The sequence below is a fragment of the Calonectris borealis genome, chromosome 7 (genome assembly GCF_964195595.1).
Source record: "Calonectris borealis chromosome 7, bCalBor7.hap1.2, whole genome shotgun sequence".
Taxonomy (NCBI): Eukaryota; Metazoa; Chordata; class Aves; order Procellariiformes; family Procellariidae; genus Calonectris; species Calonectris borealis.
Genome location: NC_134318.1, coordinates 31,293,924 through 31,318,904, shown reverse-complemented (window position 1 = coordinate 31,318,904; position 24,981 = coordinate 31,293,924). Strand labels below are relative to the sequence as shown.

General features: G+C 41.9%; 1 protein-coding gene across 1 annotated transcript in view; it reads right to left on the bottom strand.

Annotated features, from left to right (window-relative positions):
- Positions 1-616: 616 nt before the first annotated feature.
- The window catches only part of SORCS3 (sortilin related VPS10 domain containing receptor 3), a 323,974-nt gene continuing 299,609 nt past the window's right edge, over positions 617-24,981 (bottom strand). Inside the window, exons 19-27 of the mRNA XM_075154994.1 lie at positions 23,074-23,260; positions 19,946-20,079; positions 15,802-15,925; positions 13,009-13,121; positions 11,104-11,235; positions 8,950-9,049; positions 5,616-5,721; positions 1,285-1,445; positions 617-681 (exon numbers count right to left, since the gene is read on the bottom strand). Of these exons, the coding sequence (XP_075011095.1) occupies positions 617-681; positions 1,285-1,445; positions 5,616-5,721; positions 8,950-9,049; positions 11,104-11,235; positions 13,009-13,121; positions 15,802-15,925; positions 19,946-20,079; positions 23,074-23,260 (1,122 nt within the window). The remainder of the gene's footprint in view (positions 682-1,284; positions 1,446-5,615; positions 5,722-8,949; positions 9,050-11,103; positions 11,236-13,008; positions 13,122-15,801; positions 15,926-19,945; positions 20,080-23,073; positions 23,261-24,981) is intronic.

The window sequence follows — 24,981 nt, the reverse complement described above, 5'->3', positions numbered from 1 at the left end:
CCCCTCCAGCCAATCTACAGTCCAAGGAACACTGACATGTGTGTTTGCTCTGATTTTTTTTCCTTTCTCAGCAGTCAACAGTGCCAGAGGGTGATTGAAATTAAAAGCAATTAAAAGAGGCAAGATCCTGCAAAAAGCTGAGACATGCATGTCATTGGAAAGCGAGGGCTGTTGGCATGTTGCAGAACCTGGTCCAACAACCCAGCCTGAGCCCTGTGGCAGGATGAAGTAGCTGATTCATGACTTATTTTGAAAAGGGCTGAAAAGGGACAATTTACCTACAACATGTTGCCTCAGGTACTATACCTACCTGTTGGATTTGAATACTTAATTCCCATTCTGTATTTAACAGGAGGCTGGCATTCAAACCCCATTGCACACTTGACTCATTCTTTGCTTTTTCTTTCTCATCTGATGAGTATTCCCTAAATATGGAGAACCCCTGCTATTTATGAATGCAGTCCTTGTAAACAGAAAAAGCCCACCCCATCCCCTCCCAAAAGATAATAATGACATATAACTCTTTCTTTTTTCATAATAATAATAATAATAATTATAACAATAATAATTACAAATAAAAAGTCTGAAATGTTGTAGACCAAGTGGATTCTCAGTATTAAACGCTAGTGCAGTTAGGGATTTCCTTTGTGCTTTCACTGTTGGCAATTGTTGAGATGCTTCCTGTGGAGGAAAATGCAGAACAGAGTCAGTGCAGTGGCTTCAACAGTTTGGTCTGTATTGCTTCTCACTCCTTCTTAGGATGTGCTTGTGTAAGTGTAAAGACAGAAAAGGTTCTTAAAAGTAACACATCCTTTTCTGTATTTGCAATAAGCATGGAGCATGCAGAAAGCCTGTTACTACAGCTCAGTTGACCAGCAGTAAACTCATTAAGCTATTAGGAACACAATCAATTATAATGATAGCACACCAAGAGTGTAAGCTTGGCTCAGCTGATTCTTCTGAGGGTTCAGGGAATTTGGGACTCCTCCACGGGAGAGAGAGGGTCATGAGCAGGCATAGCTCTGAGCCACAGCCATTACTAATTCCTGTATACCTATTACTGTTTCTAGGTTCCTACCCTGGTCATGTAACACTGTGAGAAAAGCTGAAAAACTGGAAGAAAAACTTCCTGTTGCTGTGTTGCAGAGCGAGATTTTTTCCCTCTCTCAGTGCCTCAAGCTCTGCTTGTATCTGGAGTCACAGTCGCTGCCTCTCCTAATGCCCCAATGACCAACATCCTCACCCAGACTGTGAAAAAAGTTCCAGCCAAGGGCTGTCTCTCACCCATCACTCGCGTGTCCAGCTCTTTGTCCATCAGCTCCTCAGGGTCTGTGAACTCACTCAGAGTGATTTTGGGGGCATTTTCACTTTGGCTGACAGAGCCAATCATTTCTTGCTCCTTGTCATGCTGAACTTGGGCATAGATGTTAATCCAAGGGATTTTCCTGCACAGGAAAGGAAAACGAGAAGTTATATTTTGTAACACAAGGATCCTTGGCATGTCATTGATTAATCAGACCAATTAAACTGAGACCAATCCCACAAATGCAGCACTGGCAGTGATGCAAAGTATCAGCTCTCAGAATGGCGAAAGCACCACAGTGATGTTCAGCTCTGAAAGTGCCATTAGCATCCACTAATTCCAACACCTGTCTAAAGCTACCCCAGATCTCAGGTCACTGCCTTCCCATCCTGTGCCCAAAGGCTCCTCCAGCTGTAAACCTAAATGTTCTGGTCCTGCCCTTTTAAATGAAAAGTTGTGCACACAGTAGACACTGTGCACTCAGCTCAGAGAGCAGCAATCAACTAAGTACAATCAGCTGCAATTGCCAACTCTCTCAGTATTTATGACATGATCAGCGGTGCATTGGAAACCAAAAATAAAAATCAATTTGAGCACTACTATCAACTGAGAAAAGATTTGCTAGGCTTGTTTCTATTGACAGGCCCACACTGACTCAGTAGGAATTGTCAATTCAGAAAAAGTTATAAAGAATTGGTCCTGCCTCAGAGTACAGAAAGGACTTGGATCTCATAACACCCACCCAAAGTCTATTTGTTACCATTTTCTTGCAAAAACAGTTTGCCATGCTACGGATAGTGTAAGTTTGCAGGAACTTATTTTCCCTTGCTGCTCAAGAAGCTAAGAAAGTGAAGGGATTATTTCTTCTTCCTTCTTCCAAGAGAAGTTAATTTGGACTGCTAGAACGATATCCTTGAAAGTCAGCTAGTTAGACAGATAGTTAGATAGGCCTAGACAGATAGTTAGATAGTAATCCCTGGAGGAATGCAAGTTTAAAATGAAAGAACTGAAAAGTAATGTGTTAAGCATCGGGGGGGTTGCTAGGATTATCTGTGTGTAGTTGCCTCTTGGAAGGTGACTAACTGTTTTTTCGAATGCCCTTAAAAGGACTCTGTGCCATGCAGTTCACACTGCTAAAATAAGGAAAATTCAGAGAATTTTTTCAGTTCCTTAAAGCATACAGAAGAGAGAAAGGAGATGTGTTCAAAAGAGGCTATATAAAATGCCATCTCTTTATGCTAATCTGTCTGCTGTTGGAGTTGTCAGAGATTGAAAGCAATTACCTTGACTCTCATGAATTCAATAGATCTATGCTGATTTCACTCCAGTGAAGTTCTGGCCTCAAACAACTTGTGCTATTGGCTTGATTTGGCATTCTGTTCTTAACCAGCAGCAAGTCAGGACATATTTGGGATGTTTAGCAGCAGTTAATAAACCTCGTGTTCTTCTCCCTTCCTTTCTAACCTTCAGACATGCCTTACAGATCACTAGACGACATAAGCACCACATAGGGAATACGCACATTGGATGAGAGAGGACAAATGCATTCCCATAAGGTTTATGTGCCCAGAATATGTCTGGAGGTGTGTAGAGATGTGGACACAAGAACACACCTGGAGGTATTGGAAGACAGTTTCACTTCTAAACAATGCAATGGTAGAGAAGTCATCATCTTCTGACTTTGAGAGGAAAGGTGAGAAAAGCTCTTTGGAGTTGTGAGGCAGAGAGCCTCCAGGTACTTCAGAGAATTAGGGAAAAAAGCAACTGAGACGGCTGTACATATGTGCATCCATACACACATACCTAATCCTGCTGTGCCTCCCAGCACAGACAGAGGTGGCCACAACATCCCACCGCACATGTCTGAGCACACACGCATGCACGCACACTCCTGCACTCCTGTCCCAGGACTGCCCCATTGCCCCACTATTACTCACCACCCATATACACATAGTATTGACCTGCTATATGCTCAACTTCCCAGAAAAGAAACAACCTTTTTACAGATTATTTCCCTACTTTTCCCCCTTCCTTCCTTCCTTTTCCACCCAGGCCTCCTCAACAAGCACGTCTCTGGCAGCAGTGTTTAACATACCTGCTGAGTCTATAACTTGATGGACTCATAATAAGGAGTCTGCATGCAAACCAGCAAAGCACCGATTCTATAAATTTGTAGAATTAAAAATTCGTGCAGGCCCATGCTCTCCCCACAACCTTTTCCTGTAAGCAGCAGCTCTGTATGCAGGCTGGGATCACCGTTAATCAGAAAAGTACATATTGCTAATGGACCTCTGCACCACTGAGAGCTAGAGGATTCACCTCCTCTTTCCATTAAGAATTGTTGCATGCTCTCACTTCTGATCCATTGAGCCAGAGGTTTTAGACAGAGCTGAAAAGTTGATTTCTGTTCTGAAAAATCAAGCTGAGGACACCCTGGGAATCTGACTTAATCCTGAACTTTGTCAGTTTGACCAGGGTTTGTCCTCTTTGGGACAGAGCAGATAAGAGGGGACAGCAAGTTGATGAGCTCTGGGCTAAGCAAAACTGATGTTTTAACCACCTTCCCCCTCACCCCCAATTTGTAATACATTTAATTTTCAGACAGATTTTAACAAGGCAGGGTCTTCCCAGCTCTGGAGCACAGCACAAGGCTGATGGCTGCTATGCTTAAGGCTCAGGATGCTTAAGTAGTACAAGAGTCAGTTTTATGAGCTGTAGAAGCATAACATGACCTGGAGACTGCCAAAGCAAAGTGGATTACCAAGCTCCTTACTGCTCTCTGGCAGCCAGAATATACAGATCCTTCTTCTTGGTAAGTGATCCCTGACCAAGAGCCAAAGACATTAGGCCAAACCTAAGAAACCATCTCACCAAGACAAAGGAAAGCATGTCTTACAAAGGGTTGTATCTATATCTTGACACTTCTCCCAGAGAGACTTCTTTGCCTTCCTCATCCTACATCTGGGAGTGAGAGAAATCATCAGCTGCTTCCCCAGCACATTATTAAATCAATGCCTTAAACAAGTCCCACGTCCCGTTCCCCATTCACCTGGGAAGCTGTATTCCACCTCACAGAAGCAGAGAGAGGGTTTCAGACTGCGACAAGCAAGGCATGCTGAAGACCCGGAAGTCTGCACCTGAGCAGATTCACACACATGGGTTCTCTGGAAATTATCCTGGGGCACTGAAGTCAGTGGGAACTTGGTAACAGATCTTGATGTGCGCAGGATGAAGCACTAGAAGCAGTGCCACCCACTGATTTTGACAATGGTTAATGCAAGAGGTTAGAAATGAGGCGAGCTTTAAACCTGGAGACTAGGGTACATGCCTGTCTTATCATTCCATTTTGAATATTGTTTGTATCCCACTAACATCATTAGAGAGTACTTCTCTTGGGCTGCAGAAAAGCTAGAGAGAGAAACATATAGCTGGAATCTGGACAGGAAAAGCTCTAGGTTCCCAATTTGGAGGAACTACTCATGTCCAAAAATTTTTTTTTTTTTTTTTTTTTTAAAGTCAGATTCAGCTTATGATTCTAATACAATATTTTGCCACTGGGCAAGATCTGGGCACATAGTCCATTTAACACAGTAAGTACTGTACTGAATGCAAAGTTCCTCCTAAGGAGCTCCATCTGCCTAAAATATTCTCATAAGGCAGCCCTTCAGCAAACAGGCCATTCTTATCCCACATTTTGTTTCATAGCTTGCAGCAGCAAAGTGCCATGGGCCACCACAGGTCCTGCCTGCTGCCTGGAAGCAAAAGGTTTATATTAACATCTGGCAAAGAAAATCTCAGCACAGATTCCCAAAGGCATTTTGATGCTTGCTACAAACATTTCTGGCTTTGAGTCTCCCTCCCTTAACATAATCACACCTGTTCCCCTGCAAGACTAATAACTATTCACTTTGCAATATATAAATGAGGTACTCTTGCACTAAGGCAGTTGGCCAGATGGATATAGACTGTATGAAGACATCCATCACGTGATTTTTGACGAAGTCTGCATTGCATAGCTCAGTACTCAGTGAGCACACAGGGTTCCCTTTCTGGTTTGTGGTTCAAACAAATCTGCTGAAGCAGGTCACAGCTTGATTTCTGAGCTCTTGGTGAGCTTTCAGAGCACAGGGTTTGTGGTGGAAAGGTAGTAGATGGTCTTGTCTCTATATATGAGAAATAGGGAACTATACTGGTCTAAGCCTTAGGCCAGCATAACTCGCTCTGCATCTGCAATCCAGGCATTGCTCTGCCTAGATTGCCTGTAAACCACCCAGTGTCTCCTTCTCCCATCCCCCAAAGTTTCTCAACTTACCTCTTGAATTTGTAGATTAAAAAAACAGCCAAGCCTACAAACACCACAGATAATAACATCAGCATCGCCGAACTGCTATGACCCGTGCTGGAATCAACAAGGGGTGCTGCAGGAGGAAAGGCAGAGCATTACATTTACAAGATATTATTAGGGAACACATAACTACCAGAGAATTGAGCTCAACTCTATCTTTGCCACATCTGTTTTAACACCACTGCATGGTGCATGCTGTTTTCAGCAAGACCAATCAGTAGGAAACAAGTTGACTCTCATCCTTTGAAAGCGAAGCTCCTTTTTCAAGACAGTGCAGCCTAACATCTCCTAGTGAAAAGGCACAGCAAGCCATGCTTAGCTGAATGGCTGATCACTCCTGTGTTAACACTCTGGGCTATGTCTTTTCAGGTTTTTCCAATGACTGGACTGGAAATGGAATTTGTGAGGTGTGGCTTAATGCATGTCTATTCCTCTTTGGAGAAGCTACCTTGGAGCATCCATGAACAGCATGACTTGCATGTTCCAAGGACATGTGTCTGTCACACATGTGACAGGGATCTGGTCTTGTGAGAAGCCTCAAGGTTCATCCTTGTATTGGACCTTACAGACTTTTTAATTGTGTCAGTTTTCACAATGTAGAGGAGCCCAAAGCAATAATCCTGGACCCAAGCACACGCTACATTATAACATTTTGGAGATTTGATCCATCTATCCTTGACATTTTGGGTGGACTAAATAAAGTGTATTACTATACCTTGTTGTCCTGGTTTCAGCTGGGATAGAGTTAATTTTCTTCCTAGTAGTTGGTATAGTGCTGTGGTTTGGATTTAGTATGAGAATAATGTTGATAATACAGGGATGTTTTAGTTGTTGCTAAGTAGTGTTTACATTAGGCAAGGACTTTTCAGCTTCCCATGCTCTGCCAGGTGCACAAGAACCTGGGAGGGACCATAGTCAGGACAGCTGACCCCAACTGACCAATGGGGTTTTCCATACCATATGACGTCATGCTCAGTATATAAAGCTGGGGAAAGAAGAAGGAAGGGGGACTTTCAGAATGATGGTGTTTGTCTTCCCAAGTAATTGTTACGCATGATGGAGCCCTGCTTTCCTGGAGATGGCTGAAGACCTGCCTGCCGATGGGAAGGAGTGAATTAATCCCTTGTTTTGCTTTGCTTGCGTGCGTGGCTTTTGCTTTACTTATTGAACTGTCTTTATCTCAACCCATGAGTTTTCTCACTTTTACCCTTCTGATTCTCTCCCCTATCCCACTGGGGGGGCAGTGAGCGAGCGGCTGTGTGGGGCTGAGTTGCTGTCTGGGGTTAAACCACGACACTTGTTTATGCAGCTATTCCCACAGCTCATCGGAGTAGGCCATCTTAATGGCCTGAGCACTGTGCTGAGAATCAAGAGTCTGATGAGAAGTCTCTAATGATGCGCAAATGATTATAAATAGCAGCTGAGTGTTTCTCATTCCGTGTAAATATTTGGTTTTGGTTTTTTACTGTTCTTTATTCTTTTTCTGTCACCCAGAAGATGGGAACAAAGTTTATGCAAATAGAGTCACTTCTGGTTCCATTGCCAAATTTTCACACCTGAGTCTGATCCTGCCAGTATTCTGCTTCTACTACTTCTATGGACTCTTTCATGGAAAAGAGTCATTTCACCTGAGTCAAAATATTATGGGAATGGCCATGAAACAAATGCAGCACCCCCGCGGGGGGGTGTGCAAGAACAGTTGAGCACTGTAAGCTAAATCCACACTTTGCACTGTCTTACTAGAACAAACCCAGATTCTGAACCTGGAGACTACAGATATTTGGATCTCATTCCCAGTTTTGCAAATTAACTCATTCCAGCCTACTCTTATTAACATCTGACTCTCATCACCAAACAACAGTCAGAAAGCGACGGCAAAAGGGCATTACCTGTAGGATAGGTCACGAGCCTTGGTTTAGCCCAGCTCTTGGCTCTCTGAGAGTCTCATGTAAAAAGAAGCTGAAGTGTATTATCGTGGGACATGAATCCCAATCTTTCAGAGAGGCTATCAGCAATGTCAGCAATGTCACATGCACAAGATCCCACATTTCAGATAATTGCAAGGGCAGTCATATAAAACAAGGGCAAAAATAAATCCATCATCTCCTCTGTAGTCATCACTGTCTCAGCCATAGCTGAGAGCTTCACACCAGGCTGGCTGAAATTCTCAGCAGTAGCTGAGAGCTTCACAGTAGGCTGGCCAAAATTCTCAGCAGTAGCTGAGAGCTTCACACTGGGTAGTTTAAAGCAAAGGGGGTGATGAAGCTTAAAGCGACTATTCATTACTCTGCGAAAATGGAGATTGGTAGCATTGAAATTTAAATAAGTTCTAATTTGTAGAAGTCAATATTCAAGCACGTATTCCCTGTAAGAGGCCTCAATCTTCTTTTCATGAGTACTTTGCCCGTATAAAGCTTCTTGGCTAGTCATAACATTAACAAGCCCTTTGCAATAAGGATGTGATCCAATATCCATGAAAGTTAGTAATACTCCCACTGAATTCCACAGGTGCCCAATGAGGACTTAATAAAACACCATTCACGTGATTTTCTGAAACACCTGAAAAACATCAATGCACTAGTTAATTAACCCATAGGGAACTCTTAAAAGGTACTTTTAATACCTGTACAAACTGGTACAAGTGTTGGAGCGCATCCAAATAAGGGCAGCGAAGCTGGTGAAGGGTCTGGAGAACAAGTCTTATAAGGAGCAGCTGAGGGAACTGGGACTGTTTAGCCTGGAGGAAAGGAGGCTCAGGGGAGACCTTGTCGCTCTCTATAACTACCTGAAAGGAGGTTGTAGTGAGGTGGGTGTTGGTCTCTTCTCCCAAGTAACTAGCGATAGGACAAGAGGAAATGGCCTCAAGTTGCATCAGGGAGGTTTAGATTGGACATTAGGAAAAATTTCTTCACTGAAAGGGTTGTCAAGCTTTGGAACAGGCTGCCCAAGGAAGTGGTTGAGTCACCATCCCTGGAGGTGATTTAAAAGATTTGTAGACATGGCGCTTAGGGACATGATTTAGTGGTGGACTTGGCAGTGCTAGGTTAACGACTGGACTTGATGATCTTAAAGGTCTTTTCCAACATAAACGATTCTATGATTCTATGATGCATGAAGATGCCACTGCTGGATTCTGTTTTTAACACTTCCTGTTTCTACCACAGACAATGTCTTAATACACTCAGTCCTACATATCCCAGTAGCACATACCAAACTATGAGTGGTCGTATGTAGACTGGTTCTCCTGGAGTTGTCTCAAGCCTCAAGAGAACCACAGCTATGCATTTGACTCCACACTCACCTAACGTTAACTGAGTAACATACACAATGACTTCAACACCAGGCTTCAATTCAAACTGGACCAGGTTCTGGTTGAGAGCGTTAAAAAGGATTTCTACCACCTGATGAAATAATAAGAGATACAGGCAGTTACAATACAGAAGACAGCAAGCTCTGGAGAACATTCAGGAATGCATGTAGCCTATGAATGGTGATTAACATCTCTTATTTGTTTCAGGAAAAGAAGGGAAGTGAGAGACTGAGGAAGTAGAGAGAAACGTGTACATGTACTTAAAACAGAACTGTGTGTTATTGCATGCAAGTCTCCCTACAGCTTTTGAGACTCAGAGTATTATACCTCTCCTGGGAAGCAGACCAAGAAAGTTAGCAAATTTTTTTTTCTTTTTCGGGGTGTAGGGGAGGAGAGAAAAGAACTAAGGATCTTTCCACCCTCCACAATGTCCTGTGAGTTTGATCTAATGCACTTGGAAATCACTGACAAATTGGCCTTTCATTGGTGGATGATGGAACTGAGTTAGGTAGTCCAGCCTAGTAACACTTCTTTACTCACATTAATTCAGGACAATCCTAGTCATGTAGCTCCTGTTTAAATAGGCTGTTGTGGATGAGACAATCCAGTTTTGAAGATTAATGTCAAACTTGCCATATTTCTCCTTCTTTTAGAAGAGGGGCCTTGGACTGGAGTTTACTCATGGCTCAGTGTCCTGGTTTCAGCTGGGATAGAGTTAATTTTCTTCCTAGTAGTTGGTATAGTGCTGTGGTTTGGATTTAGTATGAGAATAACGTTGATAACACAGGGATGTTTTAGTTGTTGCTAAGTAGTGTTTACATTAGGCAAGGACTTTTCAGCTTCCCATGCTCTGCCAGGTGCACAAGAACCTGGGAGGGACCATAGTCAGGACAGCTGACCCCAACTGACCAATGGGGTTTTCCATACCATATGACGTCATGCTCAGTATATAAAGCTGGGGAAAGAAGAAGGAAGGGGGACTTTCAGAATGATGGTGTTTGTCTTCCCAAGTAATTGTTACGCATGATGGAGCCCTGCTTTCCTGGAGATGGCTGAAGACCTGCCTGCCGATGGGAAGGAGTGAATTAATCCCTTGTTTTGCTTTGCTTGCGTGCATGGCTTTTGCTTTACTTATTGAACTGTCTTTATCTCAACCCATGAGTTTTCTCACTTTTGCTCTTCCGATTCTCTCCCCCATCCCACCAGGGTGGGGAGTGAGCGAGCGGCTGGGTGGGGCTGAGTTACCAGCTGGGTTAAATCACAACAGTCTGCACACTCACCACCATAAATTTAAGAGGCCAGCTTTGCTAGCTTCCTAGGACAAATCTACAACTCAGAGGGACTGACTTTGCTCAGTGGGTGACAAGAGCTTCCACAGAATTCAGCAGTCCTCTGAATTATTTAATGTTTGATCACAGAAGAGTTGCTCCTCCAAGAGTTACTGGGAGATGGGCTCACATGTAGCTTGCACGCAGTAAAAATGCTGCATACAATAACATTAGTGAGAGCTAAGCAGCCTTTCCAGCAGTACTTCACTCCTTTGCCTTTACAGAGCTGATTAAATCACTTGGTAATTCTAGCATGAAAGCTTCAGCAGACTAGTGCTGTTGTTCCTAGCTCTTCCCTTGCCTGCATATCACTGTTGCTATTCATCACTGTAATTACCTATTTATCTAAATGGATGGATATTGTAACTTCCAAATATAGTTTGCACACGCCATTCGCTGCTGCAGAAAAGAGAGGTCTTGTTCCAGTGATATATGAGCTGAAGAGTCTGATTTATTTTTAGTAAACCTCAGTATATTATCTCGCTTCTTTGGCCTCTGTCTATTAGCATTCCTCCAGGGAGTAGAGACAGTACATATTCAAGGTTCCTTTGGCCATAACTACTGTAATAAGGACACACCACTGATCTAGGAAGAACCACTGCTGGTAGACTGTGACATATCTCAGTGAGGTATTAGAAAAGCCCATTTTTCCTCTGAAAATCATTTTCTTTAGTGCCATAAACTATACTGCCACAGTCCCAGATGCACCCAGTTCCATCACACTTCTTGTAAGTCATTTCAGTGCTGCACAAGTTAAGGGGCCCATCTGCAAATGGTATGATAGGAATGAATGTTCCATGAATCCTTCTTTCCTTACTTGCTCCAGATCAGCCTCACTGCTTTTCCTCCTCTCTGTTGTGTTTTTATAGGGCAGTATGAAGAGTTCAGCCGAAGTAGGCAGCCCAGGAAATACAGCTACCAAGATCTGTTCATCAGGGATACCAGTCACCTAAAAGAAAAGTAAAAAGGAGGTCTCTAGCTGCTATTCTGCTACTGGTGTTTCCATTCACTACATGAAACTGTGCTCCCATCAAATTGTTATTTGGCAGTTCCACTGTAGGTAATGAGCTGTTCTGCCTAATTGGTGGGTCAGAAATAGAGGTTCTGCCAATGATTCACTCTACTTCATTTCTAGAAGTAAATGCAGGCTTGACAACACCCCTGGACCCAAAGATCTCAACCCAAAGTCCAAACCCACCATGTCTCCGGATCTGAATTTTCCATATAGGCCTTCTCGCTACAAAAGAATGACCCAAAGTCAGATCCAGAGAGTTTGGCTCAGAGCGACCACTGGTAAGTGTGCACCTAAGAGGGACATATGAAGAAAATTGCCTGCAATCACCTTCTAATATCAGGTTATGGGGATCCACATTTGCCATACATGAATAACTTAATGTCTCCAGTGGGAGACTTTTTACTACTGGGGCTGATCGGGAGGGCTGTGCTAGGAACTGCTCAGTTTGTTGAATCAGGAGTCAGTTCCACACCTGAGAGACTCACAATTGTTTTCAACACGACCTGCCCACTGAGGCTACTGCCCTCTCTCCCCAAATCCAAGCTGTGCATCCTCAGTAGGGCAGGAAGCCTCTCCTCCCTCAGAAACTCTCTGCTATATGAGGCTAACCCCATTAGCTCCCTGGTCCTACCCCACCTCAAGTTCCTTGGCCTCATTCCTGAACTGAAATGGGGCAGCCCATTCCTGGTGATCCAACCTGTAAGCATAGACCACAGGCTGCAACCAAATAGTCACAAAAGGATATACAAGCAAGCACTTCTGCATGATTTCTACTGTTGTCTGTAACTGTTCATAGTTACAACCTAATTAATTTCTTTTTTCTGCAAGCTTGACTCTGAATACAGTAAAAGGGAACAACAGTTTAAACAAATGAACTTAGTGTTATCTCAGGATGGGAAAACAATCAAGGGAACTCTTATAAACTGCAAATTTTGAGTGGGCTGCAGATGAGAAAAGCTGAGCAGGAGTGTACTATCCCTGTAAAAATAATCAGCCTCCATTTCTAAGAACAGCTGTAGCTGAAGCAAAAAAAAGCAAGATACGTTTTTGGCAGAATGTAAAAAACACAAAAGCTTGCCTAAATCTATCTCCTGATTTCACACAAAATCAAAGTCCCTGGCTATTTGATATCATAAATTATTCTGTCCCCTTTCCTGCAAGAATATGAGTGCTAGTTTACATATTCTAATTAATCCCAAAGGAAGATTCAGAATCTTCCACCCACAGAAGTCTCCCTTTGTCCTGTATTTTAAAGGTAAGTATCAGGAAGAGGTAAAAATATCTTCCTCATGCATCCAACATACTACAATGTCTATCTTCTGGGGTGAAGTGGATCAGCTGTTTAACAAGGCACAGTAACAATACCCAAATGTTTGGAGTAAAAAACAGTGGATAGTGTAATATCAATTTGGCAAAATAAGAATAATAATGATATTATTACAATCTAGAATTTGTAAAGTCCTCAAGGATATTAAAAGCTTAAAAGCACCACAGAAACATTAATAAAAATAATTCTAATATTTCCACAAAATTCCCAATATAGTTTACCTCTGTAAAAAGACCCAGCATATTAAGAAGTTTTTTATTGATTTAAAATGATAGCTTCATTATTGCTATTCTTTCCCATTCTTTTAAGCTAACATGTTGAAAAAGTGCATGTTTTAACAGCTAGTCAATGTTAGTACAGGTGAGGAAACAGATGCTCACCTGTGCTAGAGCTCTCTTGATGACTTTGCCAATGTCTTGTCTCCATTCAGGGATGTCAGGGTTATGGTAGTCCAAGTTGGGAGAAAATGACAGGAGTTGAGATTGGAAATACTCTGGAATAGAAAAACAGTATTTATGAGAAGATTAAATAGGCAGTGTTCAGGGTACAGCCAAGGGTGCAGAAGACAACAGGAAGACCATAATTAAATTATCTTAAAGCAAGAGAGAGAGGAAAGGCTGAAGGAAGAAAAAGGGCTGGCTAACACTAAGCAGGACAGAAAGCTTGCAAGGAAAGAATTCTTATAAAGTTCTTATGCAGGACATTTTGCCCTAATGCCAACTTGTGGTTTTTCCCAGAAGAAATGGAAGCAAGAATGAGAGAGGTGAGAAGATGCCTTCCCTTCATGATGCCTCTGAGCTTTGTAATTTTGCCACTGAACTTCATCAGATTCTGCTTACAAGGAAGTTGACCAGTAAATAAGGCAGCATCTGGTTGAAATTCGGAAGGTCTGTGCAATTGCGTACATTGCGCTCTGCAGAGCAAACACTTACGGTAAGTAATGTTTTCAAAAGCAGATATTATCTGTTTTGCCGTCCTGGAGGGAAGCCATGAGTGGTTAATACCCCAACAAATCAGAACCCAGTGGTGCTAATGACTGGCTAATCAAGCAATGGTTATTCATGAAACACTGAAATTACTTCCTAATTGACTGATTGAAGCGAGGAAGAAAAACTTCCTGGACTTCAAACACAGAACAATTTAAATTTTTCTCCAATTCCAACCCTCCCCTCTGGTGTCACCAGAGACCAAGCCTGAAATCCTTATGACAACTGTGCACAATGGATTTGGGCCAGTGGAAGGCACAAATCCAGAATGGGACTCACACTCAGATATAAGTTCTCAGGGTAGAAGGCTCTTCTTTCTGTTTTTGGAGATGTGCTGTGCCTCACCTTGAAGCACCTGATCTCCAGACACTTCAAATAAGTACCATTAATCATTTGTAAGAAGGTACCAGTTTTAGATCAAGATAAACCAGCAAGAATATAAGTCCACAGAATAGCAGGGATGTGCCAGCACAGCATTTATGTTGCATCTTTTGCAAGATCTGCTCTTTCTTTTTAGATGGTGCAGTATATTTTTAAATAAAACAAGCATCAAAGAGAGCAGGGAAACTCTCTCAAGTTCTGAAGGCTTAACCCAGAGTTTGATATACAAAGCCTTTGACTTTTGAACCCTCAGTACCATGTCCAATTTATTTTTTGAGTAAATTCTGGTCTGTTAATCACAGTTTGAGAAAACCTGAAAAAATCTCCTCCACTGCTAACACCAGAAAGCCATGCCTTCCTGCCTAGAGCCATAATAACTTAACACAGGACACTGATTAGGATACAAATTTTGCAAAGTGCATGTTTACTAAAGGTTTCGCTCGTTTATGTACTCAGACTTGAACTGATCACCAGACTGGGGGCCTGGAAGGACTCCTTCCTTAGACCAGGTCAGTCTGCAGCACGGCGCTGCATAGGACTATTTGGACAGTCCAAAGGGATCAATTTCTCTTTGTGATGAAGCCCAAAGCTTTGGATCTTTTAATAGAACGGCAAGATTTCTTACAAGGTGTGTAAAAACAGAGAGTGAGGAGTGCGCTGTGGGACCTATTGGGACCAAAGATCAAGATCACTTGCAGGGAACCCTCTCAGATACACTTGCTTCAGGTTTATTCCAGAAACTAGTGGAAAGATGCAAGTTTCCCAGAAGTAAACACTGCATTTTGCAATTCTCAAAATGATCAAGTAGAGGGTTACTTACATTTGCTAATAGCGAGTTTGGGTATTACTAAATCATATAAACAAATTATTAAAACCCATTGCAATTCACAGCCAGGCAATCAATAAGTATCTATTTAGCTGGTTGTTAAATCTGAGCATACAGCTTTCCAGTCACCAGCAGGACATTTATTTATATTTAATTACTGAAACAAAACACACATAGTTCACCTACACAGTGCAACCCGAGTTATTGGAATCCCAGGTCTCTCAATAAAACTTGCTATCCAAAGAAAAGCTTACCCTCAAATGCTGGATCCCAATAACTGGATAAGGAAAATGAAGACTAGCCCATGGTGGAAATTATTCTCTGGAGAAATCTCAAAGTCCTGGACAAAACTGCTGAGAGAGCCCTTCCACTCAGCCTTTATCAAGCCCCAACTGGGTAAGCTCTGTGGTCTGCCAAAGGGTGCTTTTTGGAGCCCATGACGTGCAGATATGGCAAGAACATACCAAACATAACCCACAGGGAAGTCCGGTGGACACACTCAGACCTCCAGCTGTGGCATGGAAGATGCGCTGAGATACCAACAACACAGTCATTTCTGCCCCTCTTTTCCAGACCCTTCCAGAAGCCTGCCCTTTATACAGCCACTGTATAAAGAGAAACACCAGCTGTATTCAGGCCACCTTAATGATGCACTAAGACTACTTTCTACAGCTAGGAAACAGAGGAAATGTTTTTTCTTTTGGGAGTTCCCAGTCAGGGTGTACAGACAGACCAATAGGCAAAGGAGACACCAGCCACTTTACTACAGTGCTGAGCTTACAAATTTGGCTAGCTGCCCCATCCAATTGACTTCTGTATTTTGTGATCATGACACATCTGAGCTAGTTTGTTTGCAGTTTGCCTTCAGAGGTTCCTCCAGGCGCTAGGGAGTTCAGAGAGTTAATTTTGGTTTAGCAGTGGCTGTCTGTTCTTCACCTCTAGATACTCCCAGAGATCTGATTGTAAAAGGGTGAGAGTACCATGCACTGCGATCTCCTTGGTGTCTTGGATGAGGGTGTTGCCCGCAGAAACCTGCACAGTGACAGTGTTCATCCCCTCCACGGCAAAGATGTATGAGATGCTGCTCTCCAAGGTGATGAGGGGCTGCAAGAGGTAAACACAGATGGTAATTTCAAAATCAGGATGAGATTAACTCAGGATCACAACATGTACCTGACTAATCCACCTGGCCACGATATCCTTCCTCCCTGATACAGGAATGCTGCTCTGTCTTGCTAAGGCCTAAATATGGCCCCAACGCCACCCAGTGAGAACTGTCCCATTGGCAAAGGTTTCTCTCATTTCAGTAAATGCTTCCTGAAATATTCTTCCACTGAACTGCAACCCATTATGCTATGAATACCTCAATAGAGCGCAGTCAGCAGTTGCAGAATTAGCGCTGCAGAATGCTGTGTTGTACACGCACAGGCATGCACACTCAGCACAGTTGCTACATCAGCTGTGCAAAACACAGGGTCCAGCTCAAACCAGCATTTGAATATAAACCAAAGATGCAGATGCTTCTTCAAACAATCCATATTGTTCCGATTCAGGACCAGCCCTTGCTCTTATGAGCACAAATCCATCTATCTATCTCAGAGCAACTGTTCTCAGGATGAAGCATTGCCCTGTCCATGCTTTGAGTCTGTAAGCTTGCTCCAACCATACGATGGCAAACCACACTAAGAAGGCTGAAAGCATGGCATAATACCTGCAGACACTGCTGTCTGAATGTGGCTGAATGGTTTCCAGAGTAAAGTTGACCTGCATTTAGCCAGCTCAGAGCCCTGGCAGAAAAGGCTGGTTTTATCTGCACCTTCTCAAACAAAAATATCCTTGATAGCACTACAGCTCTCCTTTTTGCACAGGAAACTCTCACACTGATACACATCTAGCTGAGAAAAGTGCACCATGTTCGGGAAAAGAGATTTGCATATTGAAAATCAGAGGTCTAGCCTTCGCAGTGCCATTGATCTGACAGCTGGTCTATAGACAAATCTCTTGGTTTAGATTAAACCATTAAAATGGAAATAGTGATATTAGCCTCCATTGCAAAAACACTTAGAGGTCTAAGAGCACAAGTAAAACCATTGTACCATTGCTATTGTCCCTTCACCACACTGCCAGATTGTTTCCAGAGGAATACCCCTAAACATTCACCTTCCAGCTCTCACGCTTCATCCCATCAGACTGCCAATTTGCCTGCATTTCGCAACAGTGGCCATATATGCCATTTTCATAGCCAAATCAAAATTACCACTGGCATACACCAGGCTGGCAAACACATTTCCCTCCCTGCAGAATGCCACCTTCCTTTTACTACCTCAACCGTGAGCTGAAAAAGCAGTAGAAAAAAAAATACATCTGTTTGATCACAGGAGACTCACAGACCAAGTCAGCAAGGGTGCCAGCTTGTGCTAGTCCTGGAGGTCTAGCTAATACATAGTTAGACATGCACACATCCTAGCCAAGCAGAATGGGCCTAAATCAAACTGCATGATATTAGCAATCTTCCTGGAGGTTACAGGTTGTGATTCTCTGCAAAGGCAGATAAGAGGAACCAATATGGCCTTTAAAATTACAATTTTTCCTTTTTGTATGTGTGTATGTTGGACATTCCATTATCATGGGTGATTTCACCTCCATCATGGAGTTTCAACATTCAGCCAACTCCTTAATTTTAATTCAAGCACCAAGACCTGGAAACTAACTCTAAATTAAATCAAGTAGTTTAAGGTTCATTTGCTCAAACCTATTAGACAGCTGGACACATTTATTAAACCGGACCTGTGTTAATCCAAGCAAATTGGCCTTTGGGTATACTGCAAAAATTAGCACAGTAGAAATTCAGTACAATGGTTCCAGCAGGGTGGGGAGGGCAGCAGAAGAGCCTCAGCCAGGTCATTTGAGTCTAAGACAACATTCGCCTGTGCAGCAGCACAGATAGTACCTTAGTGAGACTGCACAGAGACACAAGACACATCTGGTTCTGCCTGGGATGCCTACAGGCTGAACAGGAAAAGAAGCTGCAATCTCTTAACATGGAACCAGAATATATCACCTAACAATACCAGTCACTATGCACAATATTACACACCTCATCCTGTAATTCACACACAAATCGGTGTCCCCATCTTCCACCTGTACTAAGAGCACCACACTTTGCCCATGAGTGGGCACAGAGAAGGTTCTGACATGTACATTAAACATCCCTGAAGGAATTTTGGTGTGATGCAGATTGTTGTCCTGAAAAAAAAGGTGGCTGCTGCTGTTATGTCTGTTAGAGTTGAAGTTGAAGTACATTTCATGAGATAGCTGGAGATAATGCTTTGCAAAGAATGAAAGGTGCTCTGGGTCTTTGATTTGGCCACAGCTAAGTGGCACCATCTTTACTAATCCACATCTCAACGTATTTCAGCAACATGTACAATCACTCCAAGGTATCATCAAGACCAGCTACTCCATGTACAGCTATGTCCAAAGCATCCACCCCAAACACATCAATATCTGCTTGTTGCCTATGGGTCTGAAATTTAAGCCAGAAGATAAAACAAATAACAGATCATATTTACAACCCAGGTGCAAGCACAATAAGAGCTGCATGGAAATCTTCAGCTACCACCACTGCTTTGCTTTGCCTTTTCTAGATTACTTCCTATTTAAAAAAATCTTTTTTAAGGTCCTATTCACAACCAACTTCTATATTAATGACAAAAGCAATGGCAGGAAAACCTGACACCTGGGTACACTGGAGGGCTTAAGCAGATGATCAAGTTACCAGTACCTAAATTGTCCCAGATGTACTTTAATGGCTGTCCGTGTGTGAGCACTGAGCCAAAAATATCTGAACTGTGATGTGATTTTGCATCCCTCTCTTTCGGTGCGATATAAACTACATGGAATTACCTGATACTTGTCATGGACTCGATGTGCGTATGTGGTTTGTTGCCACAGCTCAGCTAGGGCACAGCAACTTGCCAAGTTATAGAAAGTGGGTTTTATTCCTGAGCTCTTCCAGTGCCTCAATTATGCTTCCACAAAAATAGGTGAGTTCTTACAGTAAGCTTCCTAACTTGATGTAAAATCCCAGTAGACACAGCATTTACTGTATTTTTTTTTCCTGCTACTGTTGGTAGCTAGAGTACGAGGTTAAAACGCAAGCAGCTTTGTCAAAGAGAAAAAAAATACTTGTGTGCCTGCTATTTTTTATCTGAAGCTCCATATTTCATGTAAAATCTCCGTTTTTTTCTCCTGTGATCTCACCTCAATGCCCACCTTCAATTGCAACTCAATAATGTGAGACAATGATGTGACTTAAATTGCTTTTGTAAATAACAGCAGTTACTACATTGCAAAATTATCGTCTGTACATTTCACAACTATGGACAACATAATAATGGAGGATAGTGCCTGTGTATCAGCTGTCTCACTCCTAAAGCCTGTAATAAAAACGGTAACTAACAAGCAATCCTGCTCTCTCCGTTTGAAAGCATGACTGCAACTTGTAGTTTCACTTTAATTATTGATAAAAAAGCTCTTTATGATAAATTTTTGCCAATCATTTGAAAATTCACTAGAAAGAAGTCTCACCTCTGTCTCTAATATATCCAAGACTGTGAAAAATGGTCACGGATGGGACACAATTCATTGAGAGTCTAGCTTGAAATTCTAGATACAATTGGTTATTTGAACACCAACAGCTTTAAAGTATTGTGTTGGAATCCAGCATTATACACTGCATACTGGTACATAATGGAAACCCCCATGGTTATTTGAACACCAGAAGTTTTTAAACAGTGTGTTGGAAAGCTAGTGTTATCCCATATATAGTGGTATATAATTCAGTTAAGTTGCAAGTGAATGCTGGTAATAACAGTGGTCTTCAAAGCTCAGTAGGGCTGATAACAACAAGATGTAAAAAAGTAATGACAGCTAAGAACAACACGAGGCAGAAGGAAATAAACTCACAAAGGTTGAAGTTCAGATAATGACAACCCTTTTAAGATAAGGAAAAAACTAAAACACAAAACAAGCAAAGGCAAGAAGTTTTTATTAGGGCTGAGAGAGTTCCCTGTCTGGTGCAACAAGCTTAGGAAGTAAAAATGAACCAAAGGGCAGCTGTACCTTGGTGCTGTTACCAAACCACCAGAAGTAGGTAAGCGTGCCTGCCTGGCTGGGCCAAACTACTGCAGTAATGTTGACGTCTTTATTTCTGATGGCAACAAAGGGGACACTCAGATGGACGTGCTCCACTGGACCTGTGGGAAGAGATAGTCCATTATTAGAGGCTTTGAGTTAAATCCTCCCTGCGCAGTTGTGAACAGCAAGGATCTTTCCTTTAAATAAATCAAAAGTTTCATGTCAGCAGTGAGACTCTATTAGAGCAATACAAGACAATTTCAGCAGTCAATAAGCAAAAGAAAAAGATACAAGATTAATAAACATAAAATCACACATTTTTTTTGTCACTCTTAATTCTAGGGGAGCCAGAAACACACATTTTCCAAAGTGCTAATTTCAGACAGAGTCAGCACTGTTTTTAGAAGAATTTTTTAAATGCCGTTTGAGGGAGAACAATGAACTGGCTTTGCGCTGGATAGGGCAAGTTGCTATTGAAAGCTTGAGCGATAGGACACGAGAGAGGAAGAAGGTGTTTTCTTTTAAATATATCCACTACCAAGATTTGTGGGAAAAACATTTTAGCCAAGATTATTTAAATCTGATTATATATTAGGCATTTATTACTTGATTAAATACTCCCTGACAGTTGTTTAGAAGGTATCCAAAAGAAAGATTAATGATTTTGGAAATACTTGGTATCTTTTTGACTTTGACCTGACTTTGAAAAGTCTTTGGGGAGTCAGTTACCACTAGCAAAAAGGCAGGAACTACTTGAAAGGTGTGTGCATTGGCATATCAAAGCATTTAGCAGTCAGAGAACTTGTTTCTGAAAGACTTAAAAAATAACAAAGTATCAATGCAAATTTGTGTCTAATAAATGCAAATGTCCAGAATGAGTCCAGTGCATGAAGTTCAGAATTAAGAAACCAGTTCCTCTCCAGAAAAAACAAATATGTGTAAAAAATACTGAGGTTTTGTTTGTTAGTTTGTTTAAAGCTTTTACTATCTCCACTATTTTCCTTCTTGTTTAATTTTTTGTTTTTACTGGTACTGAAGTTCAGCTGGTAACTGCTGCACATCAGACAGTGTTACTGAGTCTTTCTGGATGGTACGTTTTAAAACACAGCAAACTGATAAATTATCATTGTGAGAAGGAAAGGACGAAATAAGAAAGAAGTGAGATGGGTCTTTTTGGATAAGACATTAATTCCGGGAAGCAGGAAATTTGCTGATTTTAACTGAGACAATTTTCTTGTGTTACCTCTCAGCTTTTCAAGCATGAAACGGGGACATTAATCACTTCTCCACCTACTTGGTTTACAAGGATTTTGGAGAGCAAGACCTGTTCTTTTACCACAAGAACATACAGCTCTGAGCACAATGGGACACTATTCTTTCTTTTGGCTCCTAAGAACTTTTTTGTTCCCCCTTTCCAAAGGGGTGTCTACCAGCAAGTCACTCCTGAAATCTGCCCATAGCAAGTACCCTGGGTTCCCAAGAGTAGCAGGTTCCCCCAAATATTTTGTGACAGTGCATGTAAGAGGAAAAATATTAATATCTTCACTTCCTTTAAAATGAAGGGATGAGTAGCTTGACAGCAGATTTCAGAAAGGTGAAAAGTTGACTGACCACTGATAAAGTTGCAGGGTAGATAACTACTGTTGCTTGAGGCCAAGGACCTTTTTTATCCTTTTTTCAGCACAGGATTCCAGCACCAGACAGATGGTATAATAAGGGTGATTTATATAGCAGGGATTTTTGTCTGTATATTTGAGCTTCAAGGTCAAACCTCCTATATTGACTAGAACATCCAAAGTATTAAAAGTCTAGTACTGAGGAATCATCTTATTTCAGTGTTAGCATGAATGTAAAAGCTTGCAAAATATTTCCCTAGAGATAATGATAATAAGTTGGCCACCTAAGAATGCTATAAAAATCAAAGGAGAGATCTGAGAGGCTCAGGAAGAAGAGGGTAGAGTAGCACAACCAGGCCAAGCAACTGCCCCTTGTTGCATTCTGTTCTAAAATCCTCACCATGAAAAAGCAGTTCCTACGAGAAAAATCAGATAATCCAAAGCTGGTTGTTATTACCAGGTAACCATCACTTTTGTCAGCTAATGGCCCAAGGTGAAGGAAAAAACAGTTAATGCTCTAATAGCAGGTTGTTAAATGCGGCCATGATTGACTTTGAGGGAATTATGAGCATAATAAAAGCTTCAAGGAACATTTATTCCTTCACACAGGGAGCTTGAAATTAAAAAGAAGAAAAAAGTTCTTGAGTTTTGGAAATTTCTGACTTGCTTCCTTCCAGCAGAAAAGCTCAAATAAAAGATAAGCAGGCAAGAAGACATTCTGACAGACTAAGGGGGAAGACAGACATGGCTGTGAACACCATTAGGGGCAAAAACGATAAGGTACGTCTGAACACAGATGGAGCTCTCTGCCCAGGAGATCTAGCAGCCTGAGAGCAGGACAAAGAAGTGGGATGTCCCTGGTCTCATCCTGTGTTCCACACCCTCTGCTCTCTCCTGTGGCTTTGAGAAAGCCAACTGGGGGCTCTATATTTGAGTCTGCTCATTTGCCAAGTGGAGAGAAATTGCATTGATCTACCAAATAGGAGGGAAAAGTCAGGGATGCATGTCAAACACATGAAATATGAAAAGTAGCACATTAGTCCTCAGTACATTCATATCCCAGGAAGTATGCTCAGCATAATGTTTTTGTTTTATTTAATAAGCACTGTAAACTCCCAAATCCTGAATAACTGACTCAAAATTTAGTAGATTAATCTAAACTTCTTGGATTTAGAAGTATATTGAAAACACACATTTGGACTTTGTTTCATGTACTGTTTGGTCTCTGACCCTTTCAGAAAGCCTGAGAAACATTTTCAAACTTTTCTCTGTACCTGTGAGAACTGCAAATATAGTTGTTTTAAAAGAAGTTTCCCTTCCTCTTCATTCAATAAAGTTTACTTAAGATAGAAGAGTGTCTAAAAGTCCAAGCGTTTGGAAGAGCATGAACTGCATATGTAGGTGGGTTTGCATGTGTTCTTAGGCCCCACTGAAGTTGCAGGGATTCAGTGAGGTTAGGTTTTTCACCCAAGGAATCCAGCAGCTGGAAGTACTTACAGACCACATGCAAGAAGAGGACAGCAGTGTCAGAGCCCAGGCTGTTCTCTGCATATGCCGTCACCTGAAAGATTCCAGCACTCTTATACACATGCCGGATGCCATCCTCAACAGGGCTGAAATTAGCATAAGATACTGCAATGCCGTCTCCAAAATCAAGCTGAATGTTTGTCCTCTGGAGATCACCCTGCAACAGAGAAGGTTAGGATTAGGAAACTGGGCTGATAAGAGTGATTTGTATTACCCTCCATCCCACTTCTCAGTTCCATTTCATTAGCATGGACATAAGCTTGTAACTTTACTAAAAAAGCCTAACTTTGTTCTGTCAGTCCCCAAAGGGGCCAGACTCAAATCAACACCAGGTAATTTTATACAAGCAATGCTTAGAAGAACCTAACTCTCTGTAAAGAGATGTTATTCCCTCATCTTGAGTTTAGAGATTTTGGGAGGGCAAAGTGCCAAATGTGCATATATAAGGGGACCATATTTGAACCATTTAATGCAGTGTATGGTTAGGGATTACGTGTCACTGAAGTGGCCAGGGCTTTGCACAGCCTTTCGTTGAATGGGTGGTGTCCAACAAGTACCTCCATCAGAGGCAGTGAGATGGGAGGCACCACACTGATGGTAGGTTAGATGCTAAATGGAGAGCAATTCCCATGTGCAGATGGGAGCATTGGCAACACCCTGGAGACAGGACAATGGCTGAAGTGGCTCTCTAAGACATTCCAAAGAAACAGAACCTAGTCACTGAAATGTTGTAAGTCTAGTCTAAGCTAGTTTTCCAGGCTTCCTGTATAGTCAGTGGAAGAGAGAGAAAGACAGACAGCAAGAGACCAACACATCCCATTCTAAGATAACTGAGACAGGTGACATGAATCATCTTCTGCAAATATCCATCCCTGTGCTGTGATGACAGAAAGTCTAGATGACTAGTTTCAGTTAGACATGTAACTTCAGGATGGCTGAATTTATACAGGTTGAGTCCCACATCGAGGACTGACAGCTTTTGCCTAATGCCAATCAACACAGAGATAGGGCCTGGATACACAGCAGAATGAAGTAGATAAGAAAATCCCTTCTAGGATTACTGGCAATGACAGCTATTAAATGATGGAGGGAACAACAGACAAGAGATTCCAGCATTGCAGGTATTGTCTGGAGGCAGCAGCTGCACTGTTTTAATTTAAATCATGCTTTAAACCACTGTAGTTGAGCTGTAGAAGTGTCTGTTATTTCAGTTTCTTGGAGCTTTACTTTATACTTGTCCCCAGCTGACTAAAGTAACACAAAACAAGGCTAATTTAAACAGACCTAAAGCCCACTGCAGTGATTTCACTAAACTGAAATAAAACTATACCTCAGATTAAATCTCTGTAGCTTTGTGCATATATATATAAGATGTATTGGCCCAAATAATTTCCTTTCATGAAAAGTCTCCACTGTATTCACTATGGGTGAAGAGGATACCACTACCTTTTGGAGATGCTCCTAGCCCAAAACTGAAACCAATCCCCAGATATATTGAGGATAAGAGTGAGATTCCAAAGTTTAATTTTTTTTTTTTTTTTTAAAAATCCCTGCCCCTAAATTTAACTGTTTGGTTTGTCTTGTTTTGTTTTTTAGGTAGGAAATTCAGAAATATTTCATGGCCACCTCATAAACCCCATTATAGCTGTAAGTGCACAGGGTCAGGATCAAAGTTAATGTGCAGTTCCAGTACATACTGATCTAAGAGAGGAAAGCAACCATGTAACTCACAGCCAGTTCTGATGTACTTCCAATCCCCTCACAGCCAACTCAAATTCTGCAGGGTCCTACATCCACTGGGCTCACTGGTAAAGACAACTGAACTCACGGATTTCACTAAAGCCTCTGGGCCAGGCATTGCACAAAACAAACCATGAA